This window comes from Argiope bruennichi, chromosome 8 (assembly GCF_947563725.1).
Source record: "Argiope bruennichi chromosome 8, qqArgBrue1.1, whole genome shotgun sequence".
NCBI classification, from domain to species: Eukaryota; Metazoa; Arthropoda; class Arachnida; order Araneae; family Araneidae; genus Argiope; species Argiope bruennichi.
In genome coordinates, this window is record NC_079158.1 from 80,466,496 (window position 1) to 80,490,690 (window position 24,195).

Genomic DNA, 24,195 nt, shown 5'->3' on the forward strand with positions numbered 1-24,195 from the left:
CATAAATTATGAAAAATAATGGTGAAACCGACACCTTACTTAAAAATCAAAACCAAAATGTGCTTTTAGCAGGAATATATCCAGTTCAAGTATTAAAATTTAAAGCTGAAAAAAATTGTAGGTCGTTTTAATACTGTGTTAGACTAATACATTAGTGACTGGGAAATATTTATGCCCAAGACTTCAGTAAGGGGGAAGGGGAGGTAAGCATGAAGACAAAACAAAGTGTTTTGTCACTCTTCAATGTAAAATATAATGACGGAATGAGAAAAAAAAAAAAAAAACTGAGGTCCCGGGTTTTACTGCCTCAATTGTGACGAATTTGTCTAGGTTGCCGATTACCTTCATAATACCATTCCTACAGAAATGAAACTTCAAGTAATTCTTCTTGTTCAAATTATTAGTAAATTTGAACCAAGTAATTCTTCTTGTTCAAATTATTAGTAAATTTGAACCAACTAAATTCTTGGTTCAAATATTTAGACAAAAAGATGGGCCCAATTACAACCATATATTATTATAAAGTTAAAAAATTATATTTATATATTCCTTAATATGTTAACTAAAGTTAAAAAAAATTAAGAAACCGGGGAAAAAAACGAAAGTTTACAACTAGTATTTCCCATAAATGAAATTATGCAACCTCATTCAATACATCTTAGGAATGTTACTTAAAAAAATTCCGCCAAAGCAGGGTTCACAAGACTAACACCAACAATGATTATAGCAACTGCTGGTCGAAATCTCCTGACCCTAAGGGTGCGACACAAAAGGGAAGGGATTTTACGAGGCAATTAGGGTTCAGCAGGAAAATTCAAGTGGGGGAAGGAAATTCAAACTCGTTCCTGGTCCAGCAGTTGTACTGAGCCGTAAGGAAAGGTAAAAAAAAAAAAAAAAATCTGGTACAGCAGTTGTAGCGGCCGTAAGCTAGAGGTTTACTATATATAACTATACACTTTAAAATGTGTAGTTAATATATAGTAAAATGTATAGTCTCCCGATATCACATAAATTTGAGTCACAAAGATTTTATAAGGCTATTTTGCAAAGCTTGAATAATCACAAAAACTTGATCAAATGTATCAGAATTAACTTAACATAAGTAAAGAAAAAGAAAAGTCAAAATTGGTGTAAAAAAAGCCTTTTTGTTGCTTGAATTAATTTTTCACGATAATGTTATATTTTGCAATAATATTGAATGTTCTATAAAAAATACTTTTTTTTATATTTTCATCTTAAAGAGAAATTGTAAAAATAAAAATAAATGCATATCGAAATTGCACTTATACGAAAAAAAATCACTAAACTATCATTAGCATTAATAAAATTCATTGCGGTTCAAGTACCTGGATGTATTGAAGTTTTCAACCGAGTCTCAATAACTGAAGTTATTGAGTTTCGTATCATCTCGCATTTCTTCCTTTAATCTTTTCAGAAAAGAATTCGAAGTTATTCTACAATTATCTAAAGATGGACTCATGGATGAAAAAAAGATCGAATTTTAAATTTATTTTATAAGGAAACATTACAAACAGAAGTTTTCAGAGAGAAACAAATAAGATAAAATAATTTAAAATTTCACTTTTTTTAACTATAAACAATAAACAAGATAGAAAATATATCAGAACGAAGCACCTGAATGCATTCGCAGGAATTTTAATATTATAGCAACTCTTTAATACTGCAATGATCCTAGTGCCTGTATCCAAGTCCTTGTATCTTAATGTGTTTTGAATGAATTGTTCTATTGCTATAAAAAATTTAAGCTTGAGGTTCCGTAATATCTATTTCTTGATCAAGATGGGAATAGGATAGTGAACGATGCCTTCCAAACCACTTTAATAGTCACATTTTAATGTCATATAAGGAGGAAATTAATTCTTGTTCACCTATTTCTGCAGTCTAAGTATTAGTTTTAAATATTTTCTCGCATTTTAAAACACGTTGGAAATTATTGATAAAAGCTAACAACTTGGTGATCTAGAAACATAATTGTGGCAATTTTAAAGATTACAGATTCTAGTTAGCATACATTCTTTTTTTGATTGAGTGAAAAGTTATTATTGCAATAAATATAACGCCATACTTTGTGTAAGATAGAGTAAGAAACTCTATTATAAGAAATCTTGAATTTTATTGAACTCTTATTAGATTATAAAGAATAAATACAATTTCAAAGCAATTAATCTACAATGGATGAACAGCATCTTGCAAAGATTATTTCACCTGGAAAGTTATCAAAAGAGGAACATGGTATATAATATTATGCTTGAGAATATAATTCTAGCAACTAAGTCTAAATTTCTCTTTAGTCATAAAGGGAAATTAACCTTAAACCTGGCTACTCTGACCCAGCTTGAGGCACACTAGAAAATCTGAGTGACCGGACCGTCGCAACAGCAACACTGGCGGGAACTCTGGTTGAGTCCTAAGGTCCATCATCGGCCACGGTGCTACACTTTCCTTGGGAAGTACGTCCCGTCATCGATGTATCCGTCCTTCACCTTTTTCTGTACTCTCCAGGGTATAGCGAATCAACTACCATGCGGGAAGCTTCTCCTTCTCAATTACGAGTTGCCCCCGGGAAATTTCAATATTTGTAAAAATAGGAAAACCCCAAAACCCTTTCCTGAGATACTGATAAATATCTTGTGACTTAACAAGTCCAGATATATATCGACTATTCATCACAAAATCGCCAATGCAAAATAGTAATGATTGAACCATTATGGCCCAAGAATTCTTCAATTCATTACAATGATTACAATGCGTCAAATAGGATTGATGAGCTAAATAAACGCGTTCAAAATAAGAGCGAAGAATTAGATAAAAACACAATAACATTTTCATAATTTTACAAACGAACATGAAATTGTGTTGTGTCAAGTCTTCAATTCTTTCATATTAACAAGGCAAAATTCTGCTTCGAGGGAAGGTTATGAGCACATATAATGTGTTTCCAAGATGCCCTGGAGAAGTCTACATGGTAACATAAAAAATAATTTTCTGTTTTGAATTATATGAATATAATTGGTCAATAATATACGTTACAAAAATTGCATTTTCTTCTAAATGTACATCATATAATCGTATAAAAATAATTTTAAAATGTAAATTTTCTGAAAAAGGGATAACATTTTTAAATAAAATTGTTACGTACTGTTAAAGAAAACTCTTGCACACGATCCTTCCGAGAATGATGTATGTTTTTGAATAACTGATCAACAAACAATGAAATTTGTTTCAACTACGACAAACCGTGTTCTAAGTAAACCAATTAATTTAGTATACTTTAAATATACCGATATCATATCACAAAATGCCCTTTCGATATGAATTTCTAAAAATTTTACTATACTATGATATTGATTTATTGTAATGGTGGTACTTTATCGTATTGAAGTCAAAGGATTATATTACACGCATCACTTGATAGATGAATTTAAACTAAATCATTAATTATTCTGAAGATGAAATATCTCTTAGCAGCCATAATTTATAATGCTAGATAGTTAACAAACGATTTAGTCTTACTAATTTTTGAAATAATTGATCAAAATTGTTAAAATAAAACGGAGCCATAATTATTCAAATGATAAATGTATGTCTTCTTAGCAATGGTATTAAATTGGAAATATTTGAACGATGACGCATAGCGAATTATTCTACTATCCTTTCAATTTGTTAGATTTTTATACTTTTTTTAAAAGGAAAAGCATAGAATATTTAAATAGTATAATTAATATGAATTAGAATAATAAATATAAAAATAATACAGGTATTTCTCTATTGACGTAGTATAATCTATGCATATTAGCATTTTTTTCTTTTGTCGTTGAAAATTTCCCTATTAGTATTTCATAGATTTAGCTAAATTAGATGCATCAAATTCGTCTTTGTAGTTCTAATTTTTGATTCTTAGTATCTCTTTTAGAATGATGTTTTCCTTTTAAATTCAATCCATTATAATAAAGAATATGTTAAAAAAAATAGTGCATTCATTACAAATACATTTCTAAATCAATTAAATTTAAAACAAAATTAAAACAATCATACTTCAAAAATAAAATTTCTTTGAATATAAAGTATAAAATTTTACTGAATGAAAAAAATGAGAGATACTCAAATATTTATTCTTAGTTTCATTACTTTTAATTTAATTAGAGATGATAATTCAAAATACTTTCAAACAATATTAATATAATTCAATTCTAATGCATTATTTAGAATCGTACAAAAAAGAAACCGGTAATTAAATTTCAAAATAAACTAAGGAAAATATTTTGTTTCCAATTTTGAAATAAGAATTTCTTAGTAATATTTTCTTAGTAAGCAAGATATCTTTCACTTGTTAAATTTAATAGTGGATGTCATTTTCTATCTATTCTTAGATATCGCATACAAAGTAAAATAAATGTCGTTTGTCTTATTCATCAAATCTTTATGGTGCATATGTAACTGGATGTGCACCAATGGTAATAATATCTGATAATTCTTTAAATATTTTTGTTAAACTTTGTAAGGCAACCTTCAAAACATCTTTATATCTTAAATTATTGTATTTAAAAAAATCATTGAACATTCAAAGCACCTAGACGACTATACAATATGAAATAATTTGCAAATGCAAAACAGTATTTTAATATTCTAAATGAGAAACAATTGCATTTACTAAATCATATTTGAATATTGATTCATTAGTTGTCATAATAGTTTTATAGATATTACGTTGAAGTTAATAGAAACATCATTTTTAATTATGTGCACATAAATAAATATAATAAAATAGCCGAAAACTATATCTTATTATTATATATACCGAAATAGATTTGGTATTTCATACTCAAATGAATTGCAGTTTTCATTTTAATTAATGAAACTGAAAGAGTTGCAAATCTCATTTGTAATAATGTAAATAAATGAATAGATGCCACATATTTAAATATATTTTCAAATTTCAAATATTTTTCTGGAAATTTATTAATATCATGATCAAAATATGTTGCTAAAAATAATTTTTGTTTGAATTCTAAACTTTTAAATAAAATATTTCCCACAGTTCAAAACTCTTCGAAAATTCTGAAGTCTGTAATAACATTTAATATACCCTCTTGTCATTGTTATAGATAATTGTTTTAAATATATTTTTTATTTCTAGAGATGTGCTAATCTATAGTCCAGAGGAGCAAACAAATAGAAATCCACTATTTCTTATTCAAGAATATATTTTTAACCCAGTCAGATATCTTAATGTTTGTTACAAAGTAATGAGGAATGAAAATAAATAATTTCAGAGCGTGATATATACATAAGCTTACATAATTCTTTACTTGATAATATAACATCTTTGAAAGCTATGCCTTAATGCATTTAGTTTGTGTGCATTGAAGTTATTAATTAATCATAATACACATAGTATCCATTATAATCTTTGTGTTGTAACTTGTCTGAATATTTATTATCTTTGCTTTTAATCCCTAACTCTGCGAAAGGCATGCAATAACAAATTATGTTTTATTATTTTGCTTTTACATTATTATGCTTATTTTATTATTATATAAAAGTTACTCCAAATGAAATATGAAACTTTAAATTGTTATCGTGGTTTAAATTACTAAGCGTACCTTGCTGATTGAAATAAATTTTATATATTTCGATATGACCATAAAGCTATTCAAAGATCATATTTAAATAATTACAGGTAACTACGAGCAAATATTATAACTGATTTGAAGGAAATTATGACTGATATTCATACAAAAGATTATAATGTATTGTTAAAGTTAATGATGTCATGTAATATTATGCAAATTTTATTTGAATTGCCTTTGAATTTTACATTCAAATTAAAACATATATTAATAATTCATAACATTCTTATTTATTAATGCTTGTCCGGAATTTTTATACCTCAAGACATTATTTCAAAAATAGATAATTTCGGAATAGAACTGAATATTTTTAAATACTTTCTGCTAATAATATTTCCTTTTCTGATTTGAAAAATTGGATTTTTTTCACTTAAAATGCAGAGAGTAAATTACAAATAACAAGAAAAAAGTAATGCATATTTATGATTTAATAGAATGAAATTATTTCAGTGCATCAACGAAAACGAACTGTAAGAATTTTTCCTTTCTTTTTTACCTTTTTAAGCAATGATAAAAAGAGCACCATTTACATCATGAACAACCAAATATTCATTTTTAACTAATTCATATTTAATTAGTTCATTGAGTCAAAAGAATTTGTATTAATATTTAATCGATAAAAAGATTTAATTTTCTTTTCAGTTTACAATGATATTTCAAAGTAAAAACATAAATATTGGTATTAAAGGAGATCATTTAATGTAAGTAGATCTTATACATACTCAATGTATGAAAATTTGCTGCCTTAGTATACTTATTATAAAAAGCTAAGGAAAACCGAATGACAATTGCGTTGTTTGTTACTTTTGCTTTCCTAAATTTTTTATCAAAAATTGTTTTGATAAATAATCAAGTCAGGATTAGATACAAAATGTTTTCATTATTTTTCGACCTTAAAATATTGGGGAATTATCAGCAATTGTAAGTAATATTTTCAAATCAAACAAAACATTTTATACTAATCATATTAAAAATTGTTCTGAGAATAATTCAGCAATATTTGCATTCTTATAATGGTATTTCCTATATAAATTTGAATCTAGCGGATCTTTTATTGAGCGGATGCAAAAATACATCTTGATAAATGACTCCCCAAAATATCGCGGAAGGTTATATTCTGCGTGACAGTAAGCATTCTCCCTACTTATGGGCGTATCGATTTAACAGTTTTCACCTGCCGAACTTCTATAAAACTTTTGACACGTCAGCTTGCAAAGAAAAAAGAAAGAAAAAATCGTGAAATAACCTCTCACCGGTTGTTACAGCGTGTTACATTTCAGCATTCCATTTAGAAAACAGTTTCTAGTGTAAGGCCCTTATCAGAGCCTTGCCTAAGGATACTGTTAGTTCAAACTCTGCTAAAAAGGAACGTAAAATGCAAGGCGTGGAATTACTCGCTTGAATTTTCAGCGAGCAGTCTGGGGAAGGCGCACTGGCTTGCAAAATAGCTGGAGCAAGTCTTTTATGGCCCTAGGTTGCTAGATGATTAGGGAAAAGAAAGTTGTTAGCGTTGAAGTAAAAATACCCGTGCGGCCATTTTGCTGCTCCTGCGTGTTATTTGGGAGAAAAAAAAATCACCTTTTAAAGTTATTTGGAAAGTTTATTAATAGTTTGATTTCATTTAACGCTTGCATTAGAGAATTCAATGAGAAGTTCTGAGTACATGTTGGGCGCAGAACTTGTTGCTTAGTATTATTAAAAATGATTCAAATATTTTTCTTTAAATATAATTTAATTTGCTTATATTTGTATGTATGTATAATGAGGCAAAATAAAATGCTATGCAATAAATCCCTACCTGATGCTTATAAAGATTCACTAATGATTTATTTCATCTAATATCTGCAGTTAAGAATTTCATGAATTAATTTAAAGACATATGAATGTGGAGATTAATATTGAATATTATCACATGGACATGATAAAATTCTTTTTTAACTTATTATGGCATGTGCTATGTTTCCTTTAATTTATATTCAATTAAGATATTTATTTATTAAATTGTTATCAAATGAAGCTATATAGTTGCTTTACTTATATAATATACATATATATGCAAGGACTAAGGCATTCAATTAAAGCTAAGTAGAAAATTGTTGAAAACGTTATTAATTTAAGATTAATTTTTATTATAGATTAATTTTTTTGTGTTGTGAAGAATATTTGGGAAAGAAAATTTGACTTTGGGTGACAATTTTTTTTCTATGATTATTTTTTTATTCATGAAAGGTTGCATATTTTAATTTGAGATAATCATCTCTAGCAATGCTTTGAAATAAATCAATAAATTAATAATTTTTTCGTACCATCGTAGCTAAAAATAATTTCTTGGTTCAGAAAATATTTAAATTCGCTTTCCAATCTATAGTTATATTTTGATAAACATTTCAGAAACCAATTAATTAAAATAGTGTTTATAAATTTATATAAAAATAATTCTTAAATTCCTCTCTATCAAAATGGATAAATGTCTCGTATACAAAATAATATGAATAACGCATTATTTTTGATAGAATCTGTAATGTAAAATGTCAATAGAGTTTATTACATGAATTTTTATTTGTTTTGTATCTCTAAATAGAACTATATGTTTAAATATATATATTATTTTTTTTAAAATTAATATAATTTGATAATTTAAGTATTATATGTAAAAAAAAATCAATATTTTTCATTATTTGAAATAGCTTTGAACCAAAATCCTTTAATACAGATAACTGAATAAATATACACTATTTGTTTGAAATAGTTTGAGATATTAGTTAAATAAAATACATGTCTAAGCAAATAATTAGCAGTTTTGATAATAAAGGTCAGACATAAAATTATATTTACTTATATTTTTTTTTCATTGTTGCATTTTATTGGAAATAAAAGCTAAAAAAGTTAACTTGTTACATAGTTTTTATTAGAAGAAAAGCATATTTATTGTATGATAAGTCCTAAAATATATTTTTCCTTTTATTTGATATTGGGTCTTTTTTATATTATATTTCCTTCTTTTATCTGATTATTGCTCTATTTAAAACAAACCAGCGAAAATTAATTGCCCTTTTATGTTAAATCGATATTAAAAGTAACCATTTAATATATTCATTGCAAATTCAATTGGTGAAAAATTATATTTAATTGACTTAGTCTGCAATATAAACAAGTGTTGAAAAATTCGAGTGAACAAGGGGACAATATAAGCAAAAGGAAAAATTAATTTTTAACAATCATAAAAATAATCAAAAGAAGAAAAATTCGAATCAACAAGAATGCTAAAAAATTCCAAAATTCCTTTGAAAATTAAATATTTCTTTTACAATTATATGTACCATTTTTTTTCATTCTTTTTTTTATCATACTTAAAAATAAGAATTTCATATTATCCAGGAATATTTTATGTAATTAATAGAACAAGGTAAATTTAATCGAATTATATTTAAATTTAAAAAAAAAATGTTTTTCTTTGTATTATATATGAGATGTCAGTAAATACTATTTGTTTTCTACCACCAAATTTTAATATTTTTGCATTTTTATTATTTTTGAGCAATTTTCCAAATTGCTTATTTTATTTTTATCGTTTCTTCGTAAAAGAAAAAATCAAAAATAAGACTTTTGAATATATATATATATATATATATATATATATATATATATATATATATATATATATATATATATATATATATATATATATATATATATATATATATATATATATTAAATTTATTTTTATTAATAAAATATGTATCAAACTATCTTTTCAAAGGTGGATAACGAAACACTTCATTAATTTCTGAACTTTTGTAATGTTCTTAAATTCTATAGACATAACGATACTTTGATGTTATATATTTTGATGTATGTATTACATATTATTTAAGTCCCTCTAGTATGGTCAGGGAAGTAACGCAAATATACTATGTTGAACTTTCAAAGACAGGCTACTCCGATCTTACTAATCGAAAAACTAACAGAAAATGACTAAAAAATAAAGGAGATTGGTAAAAAAGACTAGTTAGAAAAATACACTCTATACCTGATAAAAAAGAAAGAAAAGTTTTACAGAGTTATCTGCAAAACTAGCAGATATATGTTTGACTAAAATTATGAATATTTCAAACTCTTTGAAAAATGGGTTCGTCCTAAATTGAAACAAATGTTCTTTGATATTATCATTCCCAGCTATACTACAGAAAAAGAAAAATTAAGCAAGGAAGAAAATATAAAACATACTAAAATCTAAACCCATGATGAATGTTCTGAGGATATATTTTTTTTAATTTTAAGGCGAAATATTTCGCAAGTAATGGAAAGTTTACAATTTTAATCAAAAATACTTGAGCTAATTTTATACATAACTCCATGAAACTGTTTTCTATGGGTTTTTATTTTTTGTTATTTTGGTATAGCTCATATTTTCTAATTTGACTTTTTGGCTCACCTCCTTCATTTTTTGCAACTTTCCAATATCACCGCTAGGGACACTGTAACTTATCTCAATAAATTTAGTATAATCACGTTATGATAGATAGAAGCTACTTCTCTGGCTCTATAAGATGCTGTTTTGAACTTAAAAGGACTTTACCGATCATCCTGTGTAAGCAAATCATTAATCAATAGGCAAGATGGAAATAAAAAGACAATTAACGCATAAGATAATACGATTAACTCATTAATTGCTCATCAGTGGTTGAAATTAATGTGGACCAGAAAAAGAATGATTACATTTTCTGCAAACTTTATCTATCAATTAAGAGAGAAAAATATTGAATTGACCCTAAAAGCTAGAATAGATCATTATGGAAAGAGGAAGAAAGGATGATGCGAAACAGAGATACACAGCATAACTAATTTAAAGTGCAGTGCGAAATAAAAACTCATTGAAGATAAAAAAATTGATGAAATTAGAAGAAAATACATGCAATAAAATGGAAAAGAACAGTACGAAGAACATACTCTTCTCCATATATGATGCTTACGGTGTATAAAAAAAAAAGTCACCGCTCTTTGGCGCTGTTTGTAAATATTTTCAGGTGAAAACTAGAAGCAGTTTTGTGTGGGAGGTGAAGATTACAACAGGAAAATCCTATTTGTATTTATAAAATAATGCAAAACTGGGCAGAGTTAAAATAAATTTTTAAAAATTAAACATGCTGGAAGTATTAGGATGGGAAATTATTATTTAGAGCCCCTAAGTTTGACCTGATTTTAAGTGTTCCAAATAATAATACATAATAAATAATAGGGATTTCAAAATGCATCTTTATGTATTTTCGAGGATAAATAATGCACCTTGTTTGGTTGGTTGACTGTTCCACCATTTTCATAAGTATCACTCTACTTTTCGTACATCTTAAAACTCTCAATTAAAGGTTCAAAGATAAAGGGGGAATTAATATTGAAGGACGATTATTTATTAAGTTCCTGATTTCAGTTTTGCCTAAGTTTGTTTCCTTTAATATTTTACTATTTTTTATAAGTTGATTTGCAATAGTGTTTCTATAATATTTGTTGGTAATATTCGAATTTGAGGCAAACAGTTTGAATATCTTATAAAAAGGGTTAATGTACGGGAGTCGTGAAGATTATTTAGATAATATAAAGTTTAATAAGGTGCATAAAAGTGCGAAAATTTCTTTAATTGCTCGCATTATCTTGCTACCCTCCAATTATATAATATAGTCTGTCCATTACCACCAAGGACTTTTTTGAAGTAAAAAATCCCCCTCACCGATTTAAAAAATCTTGGTGTCTAAATTAATATTCGGAAAAAAATATTTTATAATATTAAGTACTTCTTTAGAAAACCTATCAAAGCAAAATAGTATAATTAGTTTTAAGTAATAAATATCATATTTTAAACAAAAATATATATTCAACTATTAAAACATTATATATTTAATTTAGCGTAATACTCAACAAAATACTAAAGTATTGAAAATTTCTGTAGCACAATATTATTTATTTTTCAATATTTACCCTAGTTAAGAGAGGTATCAGTAGATTTATATGATTATATGCTTTAAATGAACAAAACATACAGCCTGAAGATTAAGTAAAAAATTGCGCTATGCTTTTCGAAGTTAAAGTGTTAACTTATAGATAAAGAGTAAAAGCCAATATTAATGTGGATGAAATACTGAAATTTTGACCTTAAAAAAAGCATATAAATTTTGACTACACACTTTTGCTTAGATAATAATGCTTAGAGAGAAATTTTAACTTCTATTAGTTATGGAAATTTTCGACACTAAAGTAAATATTTAAAAGATTTCTTGCAAGACTGATTAAAAGCTTCCATATATACCACAATTTTGTTTATTTTGAATCCTAATTGGCTTGCAAAATACTTTGTGCTAATATTTTTTTTAAATATTGATTTATCGAACAGATTTATTTATATATCAAAAGCGATAGATGTAGTTTCATAAATAGAAAAATTTCAACAGGATATTTAACTTCGCTCATAGTTCCTGTAAAAGAAGTAATTTAAGAGGTAATAACGAGGCTTTAGGAAAAACATTCATATATATATTTTCTTTCTATGCATTTAATTTGTCTTTCTCTTCTTTTATAATCTTCTATTTCGTTATTAGTTACTTTTGCACAGATAATACATTGCTCTTAAAAGACTTGTTGTCTGGAGGGAATATTAACTTTTAGAATTATGTCAAAATTCATTAAGTTCAAAAGTTAATTGTTAAAATTATTCTCATTTCTTTTTATTATTAAAAAAATTTTGACCGTTACTTTTCCCTTCTACTTCTTAGTTTAAAATACAGTCATTCATTGAAAAATGTTCATGCTCTTAAATTCAATGTTCATGAAGCCATTTCACAATATTTAATGTGCGTATATGTCCAAATTTGTTATTTCATTGGATTTTGTAATCACTTTCAATAAACGCTTGCAACATTCTACTCTTAACTCGTATGTTTATATTCGCAAGAAATGTAAAACTTATAAATAAGCATTAAAGGAGTATTTCTGATAGCACATACAGTTTTTAAAATTTCTTTATCTCTCAGCGTCCATCAGAGTGTTACGAAGCAATGCAAACTTGTATAATGTTAAAAAATAGATTCATTATTTAGTAAAATTTAGTGGATTTACTTTTATGTAAGGCTCTTGTTATTTATCAAATACTTTTTTTTTGAAATGCTTGTTTACAAAGAACCAAAAAAACAATAGTCAAAAATATTCATCCAACTAATGTAATTTCAAAATATATTTGAATTAATAATCTAAAGCATTGTTTATAGAAACTGTCCTTTGAAATTGTATTATATGTATTAATAAATAATGTTTTAAAAGAAGAAACTTTAATTATTAATTCATTAAATTGATATTATGTGAAAATAAAAAATGTTTACCATTTAGTATTAAGTATTCATTTTTCTTTTTGTAAATAGTTTTATTTCAATTGTTAATTTAAAAACGAATGGATAAAAGTATTTCAAACTATTAACACAATTATTGGAAGAAATTGTCAAGAAAAATAGATTACTTTTCAATGATATATTTAATAATGCAGTTATTTTCTGCATTTCCCAAACTACGTAAATAGGAAAAATGGAAACGTTTGGTGTTAATTATAGATTTAAAAATAAAGTTTGTTTAATGAATATATTCACGTGACTTAGAGTTCATTTTTCCCTTAAAGTAAACTGATGATCTTCTGAAAGAATGATTTTTATTTCATTTTCATTTTCACTTCAAAAGTTTCTATTTTTAGCTTCACAATTAAAAATTAAAAGAAAAATAATTTTGTCAGGAGACTTTGAAAATATGAATTTAATTTATTAATTTCCATATATGGAATCTTATTTTCCTTTTTATATATTACTTTGAAAAATAGTTATGTGCTAAGAATAGTTATTATAAAAAAGGCTTAGCAATTTATAGAATGGAACTATCAATATTCTGATATATGGAATGGCAAATATATACTTTGATTTCAAAAATTTATATTTGTATTTTCTATAAAGTCTTTAGTAATCATTTTATTTGGTGTTTATTAATTCGAAATGTATCTTTATGATTTTTTAAACGTTTTATTTAGCATTTTGATTTTATAAAAATTATTTCCAGTTTGTCAGTAACAATGCCTAATTTCAACTGTGGGTATTCTGTTATTATAACTAATTTGCTTTCTTTCTATTGCTATGGGTTTTAAATAAACATAATTCAACAATTGAATATTTTATGCTATACTACTAATCTTACTTTGAAACATTTCTGCATTTGTCTAATCCAATTTGGACAAACCATAAAAAACAGTGTTTTTTCCCCCGTCATTTATCATTTTAGCTTGTTTATATTTTAAAATTTCATTCATTGGAAAAAACAATTGTGGTCTATTATTATCGCTTATTCTGTAAGCACTTCTAGTTTTACGAAACTGATAAAATGACTTTTTAAAGATAACCAATAAGTTATTAAAAAAATATTCATTTATGTCGATTTTATTTTCAAATTAAGCTTCAAATGTCTTTTCGTGAACAAGCCTAATGGAAAGACTTTGCTGTTAGAGAATATTATGGATTAAATTTTAATACCCATTTGTTAAAAACTGCCTTAAACCAGCAAAAGTCAGGCCTGAATTCATATGTTTTCCATTATGACAAAACAGATGTAATGTAAAATTATCCTTTGCTCGGTATAATCCTAATTGATATATTCGGAATATCAAACCAGATATTAGTTTATAGAACTTTGCATTTTCTTTAATATTTCTTATTGCTTTTTTGTAACGGTTCGCCTTTTATTAATGGTAAAATTTTGGGGAAATTTGCTTTGTTAAAAACTAATATCTAAAGTGAAAAAAAAGGCTGTATTAAAATTGTTAACTTAAAAACTTGATGGTAAAAATGTTATTTTATAAAATATTTTCAAACTCTCTTGGTTTTTATTTTCTATACATTTATTGAAAGGAAAAGTTTTTAAACAATGTTTCAGAAAGAGTTTTAAGCACAATCAAGGAAAGAAAATACATTAAAAATAAAAAAAAGTTGCGTCTTATCGATGAACCATTCAGAGAAACATCAGAACTAATCTCAAACTACAAAGAAAATTCGAAATAAAGGGGAAAGTATCAAATCAAACAAAAAAAAATAGAATCAAGGACACTTCCAAAACACTTGGCCAATTCCAGAAAATGAAGTGCTTTTCAAATCTCAGATTCTGTTGTTGCAGTCAGGACCACGTGTGCCCAATACTTCACTAAATTCTGCGCATATCCAGAAGCGCAAGAGGCGGAGCTGCCATCGGCCGAAGAAATGAAATCTAATGTATCCTCTAGAATCCGGCAGTGCCGGACTTCATCGCGATATCACAAGAACGTTTGTAAAGAGTTCAATAGTTAGACAACGTGGCAGGAGCGATCTGATGCTTCTTGGTCTGGAAGCGGACGAATTGAATTTCACAAGAAGTTTTTTCCCCTCATCATCGGAGGGAAAGAGACGAAAGTGACTGTTTGAAATTAAATTTGAATTGACAATTCTTCTGCACATTTGTTAAACGGAACTTTGAAATGTTTTCTGTGATATCAAGTTGATATAAAAATAATTAAGGAAGATTATGTTCAAAAATTGAAGTAGTTCAGAAAGAAAAAAAAAACTTAGTGGGAACATTTTTGGGGAAAACGACTAGACCCGTAAAATCCAGAAATACAGTTTGAACAGTTTTTGACCATGGAACCTGGATTCTTTCGACTTTTCCTCATTTTTTCTTTTTGGATTATTCTTGCTAAAACAGGTATTTAAAAATATTTTCAATAATAGATGTATAGATACTATTACAATAATTAATTTTAATTAACCATTGAATTTTAATTGATTCCCAATTTATCAAAAAAATGTATTTATCTCAAATTTTAAAACTATTACTCTATTGTTGAAACGTTTAAAATTCTTATCCAATCAAAATAAATGTAAACCAATTCTGATGTGAAAAAATGTTTTCCGTTTGTATCTGTATCAAATAAAATATGTCTGATTATAGTAATAATCAAAAACTTAACTGTTCAATAACGCATACTATATTAAATAATATTTTTTTAATTTACGTTCAATTTTGATTGCAGCATAGTAATATTATTAGTTTTAGTTTCCAGGTATAATGTCGATTTATTAGGTAGTAATTTACTAACTTATTCTAATTTTAAAAATTTCTATTTTAATATTTATAGACGCTATAACATCTTAAAAAATTGCAGGAGTAAAACATTGTGAAAACTGATTTTTGTTATTTATTAACTGTGTGGTCATTAGACCAAAAAGGGAAAAAAAAGATTCAAAAGAAAAAAAAAGATATTTTATCCAAATTTTTAGCATTAGGAAGACTAGATTAGGTTATTAAAAAATTAATCATTAAACGAAAGGTAAAGACATTTATTTTTTTAAAAGAAAATGTATAAATTGATTTAAAATATATAAAAATTCTGATTTAACAGAAAGTTACGAAAATAATTTTATGTGCAATAAATTTTTGAATTTCTCACAGTACCGGATTAACGAATTGGTTCAGATCATGTAAGATATAAAAATGTAAGCATTTTCATTTTAAGTTGGTTGATAAGAAGTGTTTAACCAATGAAACACTACTTATCTATCTATTTATTTCATAGTTAATATTTTTCTATTAATAGTAACGTAACATTGGTAGCACACTTTAAAAATCATTATTTTTATTTAAATACTGATGGAGTTTTTATAAATAATAATCAACTAATCTAAATCATATTATTCGAATTAAGAAACATTTTAATATTTAGATAAATGATTTTTATTAAACTTTAAATTCTTTGAAACTGCATGCAAAATTAGTTTTATTTATTCATAATTTTAAATTTCAATAAATGAAATTCCTTGGAAAACAATTAATCTCCTTCTATTTATAAAATTAGCAAAATTTGAAAGATTAATATATATTAATTGAATTTTAAATATGGAGAAAATTATTGGTGGAGCTGATGTAAAAGTTAAATTAAAATTTTAGAGACAAATTTCAATCTTGTATGGAAAATAATTCATAATTTAGCTTTTGTTTAGTTTAATTCAAACAGAATATAATATATTAAATTTGCATCGCAGTAGAATTTATAATTAATCGCCATATGACATATTTGATTAAATGAATATTTTTATTATTGAGTAAAACTGCAATGTTTATAGTTTAACTTTGCCCTATTTTTCCTGATGTACTTTTTTGTCTATAAATCATTTTCTAATATTATAACGAAATAATTACGTTTTAGAAAACTGTTGCTTCAAAACAAAAGAAAAAAAACTCACTATTTTCAATTAGAGCTTTAAATTTATAAATAAAAATTATGTTTGTAAATGTGAAATATTTCTTCGCCCTTAAATGGTATATTCAGATCAAATAGCCAGACAGATTAGATTTTGCAAAAAAACTTTAATTACCACCTTAGATTTAAGACTTTTGAATGAAGTAAGTTATAATTTTCATAAATTATTAAATAGTAGATATATAAATAAAGGAAATTAAATATTCTATGATGCTCAGAATATAAATATCCGTAATAAATTACCCTATTATTAATTGCTATGATATGGCACATATTAAATCGGTAGTTTTTTCCTCATTAATAGTTAAATAGTTAGCATTTCCATAATTAATAGTTAAATAAATTAATTATAACAGTGGTATAGTTAATAGTGAAAAATATTAAACATAATTAACAGTTTTTGAAAATTATAATTTTCCATAATTAATAATGAAATTGAATAGTTATATTTATTTAAATTAAAATCAATCTGAAAACCAGACGTTTGACCGGATCATTTCTTATGAAGTAGTTGCGGTTGCAATTAACAAAATAAAGATTACGTGGTGCTGGTAAAAAGCTAAGTGAGTGCAAAAGATTAATGTCTTATTTATTTTCGAAGGATTTCAGTTTCATAAAATTTTACAATAAACTATAATTGCAAATATTATTCTCTGGATCATTCAGTAATTCACATTGCTTTACATTTGTAATTCTAAGAAAATTTTTAAAAAAAACGTTCCATAATATATAAGTGTTGTCAAAAAATATACTTTAAAAATATAATTACAATTTTAATAAATCAAAAGTAAATGGGAGAAAGTTTAATAAAATTATGTTCTAAAAGTTTATGGATGTAATGCATAAAAATCCAAAATTGAATTCGTTATAGAATTTCTCCAAATATAAGAAGAAACCGGTAATAAATTAAAATAAAAATGAGCTTTTGGAAAACATATTTTTTTACATCGGTTAGGGATAAATTTAATAAAAATTCATTACTTTATCTATGGTGAGTAAAATGAAAGAAAAATATCTGAGATTAAAAGTTTTGTCTCCGCAGCGTCTTAAATTTATATTTATTTTATAATCCAATTTTCAATTCATATTATTTGTGTTAAGGGCAAAGTATCCAATTTCTGCCTTTAAAGGCTTAGAAATTTACATTAATTATTATTGTTAAAGAATTTTATAGTAATAAAATGTGCATAATGGAATTATAACATCAACATTACATAAAAATTTGTGATTTTTGTTTTAAAACAAAAAGACTAAAGCGCGAAAACAATTCTTTTTTACTTTTGCATTTTTTTTTTCCTGTCACGCAATGCAGTACTCAAAATAATTCTCTAAAAAGTTTTCTTTTTCTTAATATACAACGAATTTTTATGCTATTAGGAAACAGTGTTTCATAATACATTCTTTTGAAAACGCGGAAAGTAAACGAAAGATTACATTCAACATTCTTTAATTAATAGAATTTAAATACCTATGTTCTTTATTACAGAATAATTTTAAAAAAAGAAATAGTTGAGAGAATGATTGAACATGAAAGAATCTTTTTGAACCGTCAAATTATGATTAACGAAAAACATACAATAAGATATTTTAATTATTCTTTCATTTATTGTTAAGAATATTATAAGCAATAAATGACAAAAAAGTAAAAAATATTTTTGTTTAAACTTAATTTAATAATCCCGACAACAAGAAAAAACCTAAATAATACAACTATGATTCATTTTTACTATTTTTAATCAGGAATCTCTTCGGAAAAGGCATATCTGAATTGCCATATATAATATGTATATGACGAGTATACTCGTCAAAAAATTGTTTAATCAAAATATTTTCTTTATATTTATAAACTCATCATAAAGCAAAATGTTGTACTTTTTCCATGACGAGTATATTCGTCAAAAACAGTTAATTGTTTAATAAAAATAGTTTCTTTATTTGTAATTTCTTAGTTACACCAACATAAATGCATTGTATTTACACGGAATGATATCGTTAAAAATGTTTTTTGTATTTTCAAGAAAACACTTTAAGTAACTAAGATGTACTTCCTACAGTAATTTAACGTTCCTAACTCCACTCTCGTTTTAATCCGCAGTCAGAATGCAATTTCCCTTCCAAGCAAACATTATATAAGTTAATACCATCGGCTCGCAAAGATACTCCGAAATTGTTTCATTTCTCTGAGAAAATAAGACTCCATATTTGTGCGACATTAACGTCGATCTTTCCCGTTGGACAAGATCCCACCAGGACCAATCTCGAGAGCTTCTTTGGGGCCTTCATTATTCAAGGGGCTAAATGACCTCTCCTGGGGATGCCCTATTGTGGACCTAACTCTTGCGTACTAGCCTTGCGCGTTTTGTGTCTTCTGATCCTTAAAGCTATGGATGAGACGATATACGCCTCCTGGGAAGAAAAGGAATCTCAAATCAAGAGAAATGGATGGAATGGAAGAAATGTCCCCATAGATCTTCTCAAATATGTTGCCGCTGCTTAGAATTGCGGTAGACATGCCTTATGGCGGCTCTTAAGCAGTTTCGCGACATTGAGGCCATATTTTAGTTCATGCCATACGGGATCAGAAAACTGATCAGTACATTTTTATATTGTTATTTTTCCTGTCACATATATATATTAAAATAGGGAATAAAGTCGATGGAAGTGTTGCAGGAAAGCCAAAAGAGCTTGTGTTATTTATGTTACAAATACAAAGGAGAATCTTTCAAGATTTTTATGATGTATATAAAGAAGCATTTTATTTCTATTGTTCAATAATAAAAAGTTTTATGTTGAGCCTGAAATAAATTAAACTAAATTTTAATGAGAAATTAATAAACTTTCAAATGCACAAAGCTTCAAAAAGAAACTCTTCATTTAGAAAATATATTAGGGATACTTCAAAAAGAAAAAAAATACTTTATTTGTAGATTTTATTGCATTAAACTTAAATTCCAAAGATATAATGTGACATCAATATATATATTTTTTAAATTTTAAAATGCAAAATTCTTAAAGAATCTATTCACTTAGAAAATGTGCATATTATGTTTTCAGAAGAAAATTAATCATTTTTAATAATTATTACATTAATTTTAATTACATTCGAAATATTTAATGTGAAAAATATAATTTTTAAACTTTCAAATATAAAAATTTGTGATTTTTTTTATTTCAATAAGACTTATATTATGGTTTCAAAAATAAATTCGGATATTTTCAGATTTTACAAAATTGGAAGAATTTTTACTTAAAAAATTACATTTAAATATCATTTTGAAAGTATACATTTTTTCACTATTTTTCCTTTTTCTATTGAATTTTGAATATTTAATGGGTGAATTAAAATTCAATTTGTTCATTTCAATTTTTATTTATACAAGGGAATATTTTAGAAATATTTTTTTACATGAAATATGCTTTAATTCATTCGTTTTAACTAAAATACATAAATTAAAATAAATTTTATGCTTTATATTCATATGCATTTCTAAAGCTTTCATTAAAAATTAAATTAAAAATAAAATTAAAGTTAAAAATAAGATTAAATTGAAAACTAAGATTAAATCGAAAATTAAAATTGAAAATTAAATTAAAAATAAAATTAAATTGAAAATTAAGATTAAATTGAAAATTAAGATTAAAAATTAAATTAAAAATAAATTAAAATTAATAAATTGTTTAAGATAATGTTATATTTTAATTACTGTAATTCTAGTATTTACTCACTGTGTCATATATATCAATGAATTAAAAAAATAATTGAAGATGTACATTGAATAAATCTTCATAAAGAGTAAATTTATTCATGTGTTATACATAATTCATTTCTATTTCAACTTTGGAAATATGAGGAAGCAATATTCAAGTTTCCGGTTTCTAAGCCAAATCACAAAATGCATTTAATTTCTTATGATGTATGCGAATGAATATGAGCGATATAAAACATATATGTTTAATTAGCATGGGAATTTATTCTAATGCTTTAATTATTTTGAGAGATCAAAGAGCATCAATACAGAATTTTGTTAAAAGAAAAACGTATTTTTTTTCTGTTTAAAATATATGCAAAGCTCCAATAGAATTTTATCTCAAAGTGTACTAATTTAGAGAAATAAAAAAATTAGTATTTTACTGTTTACTATTTATCTTATGGAAATGAACAGAAATATTTTAAATTACCACATTATACTCTTCACTCCAGTAGTTTATTTTCATTTGAAACACAAACTACATGAAAAGTACCATCCTCTGTTTATTAATGCTCTAATTTATATTTTGTGAAAAAAAGGTCTGTAAATTGCTAAGAATCTACTTAAAAAAATTCCAATCGTTTAGTCTGAAATTAATATTAATCCGTTTTTAAAAGATATAATTGCAGATGTCCATTTAGAATTAACTGCTTGTCTTTAAAATGAATTGCACATTAAGATACTGCGTTAAATTTAATGGTAGAATCTACTTCCCACTTAAGATACAAAAGAAAAAATATTATATTTGATATTTATTTTCATTTTATTTCATCCATATAATTGGTCTAAAAGCTTTCTAGTAATTGGTAGAAAAAAAGGTTTAAAGATCTCTGAATAATTTTATGCTATCATAGATGCATTCACTGTTAATTTTTTGTTCTTCAAGGAATAATACTTTGTTTCAAGCCGTTTATCTTTTAGCCCGTATTTATGATGCTATTTTTTAAAATTGAAATGCTAAATAAATAAGGAATATTTTATAAATTAATTTGATGAATATGAGCAATATTTAAATAATGGGTATTAAAAAAAATTAAAAAGTTCATTTACTCAGTAAAATTTATCTTTTAGTTTTGAAAGATAATTACAGAATCTTATTGCAAACAAATAAATAATGCAATTTTAATTCTTTCTTTGTTTATCACGTAATTAAATATTTAAGTGCAGTGCTTTATAATTTTAGTTTTAAAAATATGCCTTTATATTCTTACTGAAAGTTTTAGTATTTTTTAATGCGAAACAAAAGATGGTTACTCTAAATTTTATTCTTTTTATTTGTAGTTTCATGGGTTTTTTTTATCTTGTTTCTTGATGCATAATATTAACTCCTTAAAAATGTCTTTTTTGTATTCTCAATAATAATACAGCAATAAATCATTGTTAAATATACATTTTACTAAGGGAAACAATCTCTCCTCTGGTGACAATATAAATAGAATATTATCCATAATTATGAGTTTCATAATAGTGTCAATAGTAAATGTAACAGTACAATTTCAGTTTCCAATATCTGTTTATGGCGCAAGTTCATCGATTTCATTTTGAAAACACTCTTATTTGCATTATTGCGTATAGTTATATATCGTATATATGCTAGTAATAATCCTTTAGAATTATATTTTAAAGATTTTTCTTCGAAAATAAATAACGGATATTCTGATAATAAAATTTTATTTGAAAAATGTATTTTTAGTATGTAAGAAATGTATAAACAGTGATAAAATAAATGATTAACTTAATTTTAATAATAAGAAGAATGAACTTTGTCTATAACAATAAGAATTCTTGTATCAATCAGGAAACAGAACTTTGTGATATGGTAAGTACTATGTTCATTAAAAATATTGAATACATATAGTGGGTAAAGTCTACGACACGCTTTAAAAAAAATACCTAAGATTGCCTTTTTTATGTTTGCATATGTCAGAAATCCCCTATAAGAATACTTTTGTAAAATCAATGAAATGATAAAATTGTCACTTTTTTCCTGCATTCTGAAGAGAAACTGATCATTCTGCCCTCCTCCTTGTGTACAAATTATGCCTTCCTTGAGAAAAATAAATCGTAATTAAATTTCAAAAGTGTCATCTTCTCGGACATGAAAAAGGATTATAAATTCAAGGGTGCAATCGTCCAACCCTGTACAAATGTTAGTGCAAACAAAGTTCCCTTCATTTGAATTTGCGTATTACAGTTACAATTCTCAGTGTGTACAGTTCAAACTGTTCAAAAAAATTACTAATCTGAATGATTTTTAAGCAATTTTATCCTTTCTCGAAGCCTATAAATGATGTACAGAAGCATTATACATAAAAATATGATTGGCGACTTTAGTCAATTATTGAAACATTTAAAATTTGTAATTACATGTAAGGCACCAATGACCAAAATCCATACAAGTAAGATAGAATTTATCATTATCTGAATTGCATGTAATAATATATTTTCTTTGAATTTCAATAGGGTTAAACAATTAAAAGAAAAGTAATTAGTAAACAATCAGTAGCTTGCTATACATTTGGAATTTTCTTATTCTTCATATTTGAAAAAAATTAATTTCCTGTAACTTACAAAACTATTTTATGCTGAAATAGTTTGAGAAAGAATGTATTTAAATACAGTCTGAAAATTACATTCTATCTCTGATGAAATGTTGCAATTATCCAACAAAAGATGTTGACTAATCTGCTACCATCATATGTCGAGCTCTATATACTCTAGTATCAAAATTTCGAAACAACACAGTGACGTTTCAGGGTATAGTTCTATTAACTTTTCACTTGACAGGAACACTGCTTATTGATAGACAGTCAATAATCATAAACGTAATTATGTTGAAGGAAATTCAGGGAATTCTCAATAGATTTCTATATAAAGAGACTTGTCAATTTCACATTGCTAAGGAAATGGAATTAGTAGCCAAAAAGAAAAGGCTTACATTGAGATGAAAATATTTCTGATTTTAATTTTTTACTTATACATTCAGTTTATATTAATTCAGAAAATATCGATTATGAATTTATTTAACCCGAAAAGTAATTGCTTAAACTGTCTAATCATACTTTTTATATTATGATAATGTGTGGTCTTATTTTGGATCGCAGAATATCTTAGTGAAGAGAAAAAAAGAACATATGACCAGATGCAATGTGAAAACGACTCTTAAATATGTTCATTTAATTCTATTAAATTCTATGGTTGCTATTAAATTCCATGGTTGCTATTTAATTCTATGGTTTTATTATTTTTTAAAATATTCCACTTGATAATACTCATTTGCTAATATCCAAATTTTAATGCTTTTTATTCTTTTTAGAATTTTATTAGATAGTATCTAATAAAGTTCTAATACTCATGTCTAAAGCTTTTAAATTTTTATGAAACACATCTTGAAAAGAAATAAAATTTAATCAGAAAAGCTGCATTGATTAAAAGGAACTAAAATGCAGAGAGTTTTATTTTCTTTTAAAAACAGATCCATTGTATGGTA

General features: G+C 25.4%; 1 protein-coding gene across 4 annotated transcripts in view; it reads left to right on the plus strand.

Moving 5' to 3' along the window:
- Positions 1 to 15,035: 15,035 nt before the first annotated feature.
- Positions 15,036 to 24,195, plus strand: part of LOC129981957 (cell adhesion molecule Dscam2-like) — a 545,016-nt gene continuing 535,856 nt past the window's right edge. For all 4 annotated transcript variants that reach the window (XR_008785388.1, XM_056093028.1, XM_056093030.1 and 1 more), the window contains exon 1: positions 15,036 to 15,401. Coding sequence is in view for 3 of the 4 variants with exons in the window: in XM_056093028.1 (XP_055949003.1) it covers positions 15,338 to 15,401 (64 nt within the window). In the remaining variant the exon portion in view is untranslated. The remainder of the gene's footprint in view (positions 15,402 to 24,195) is intronic.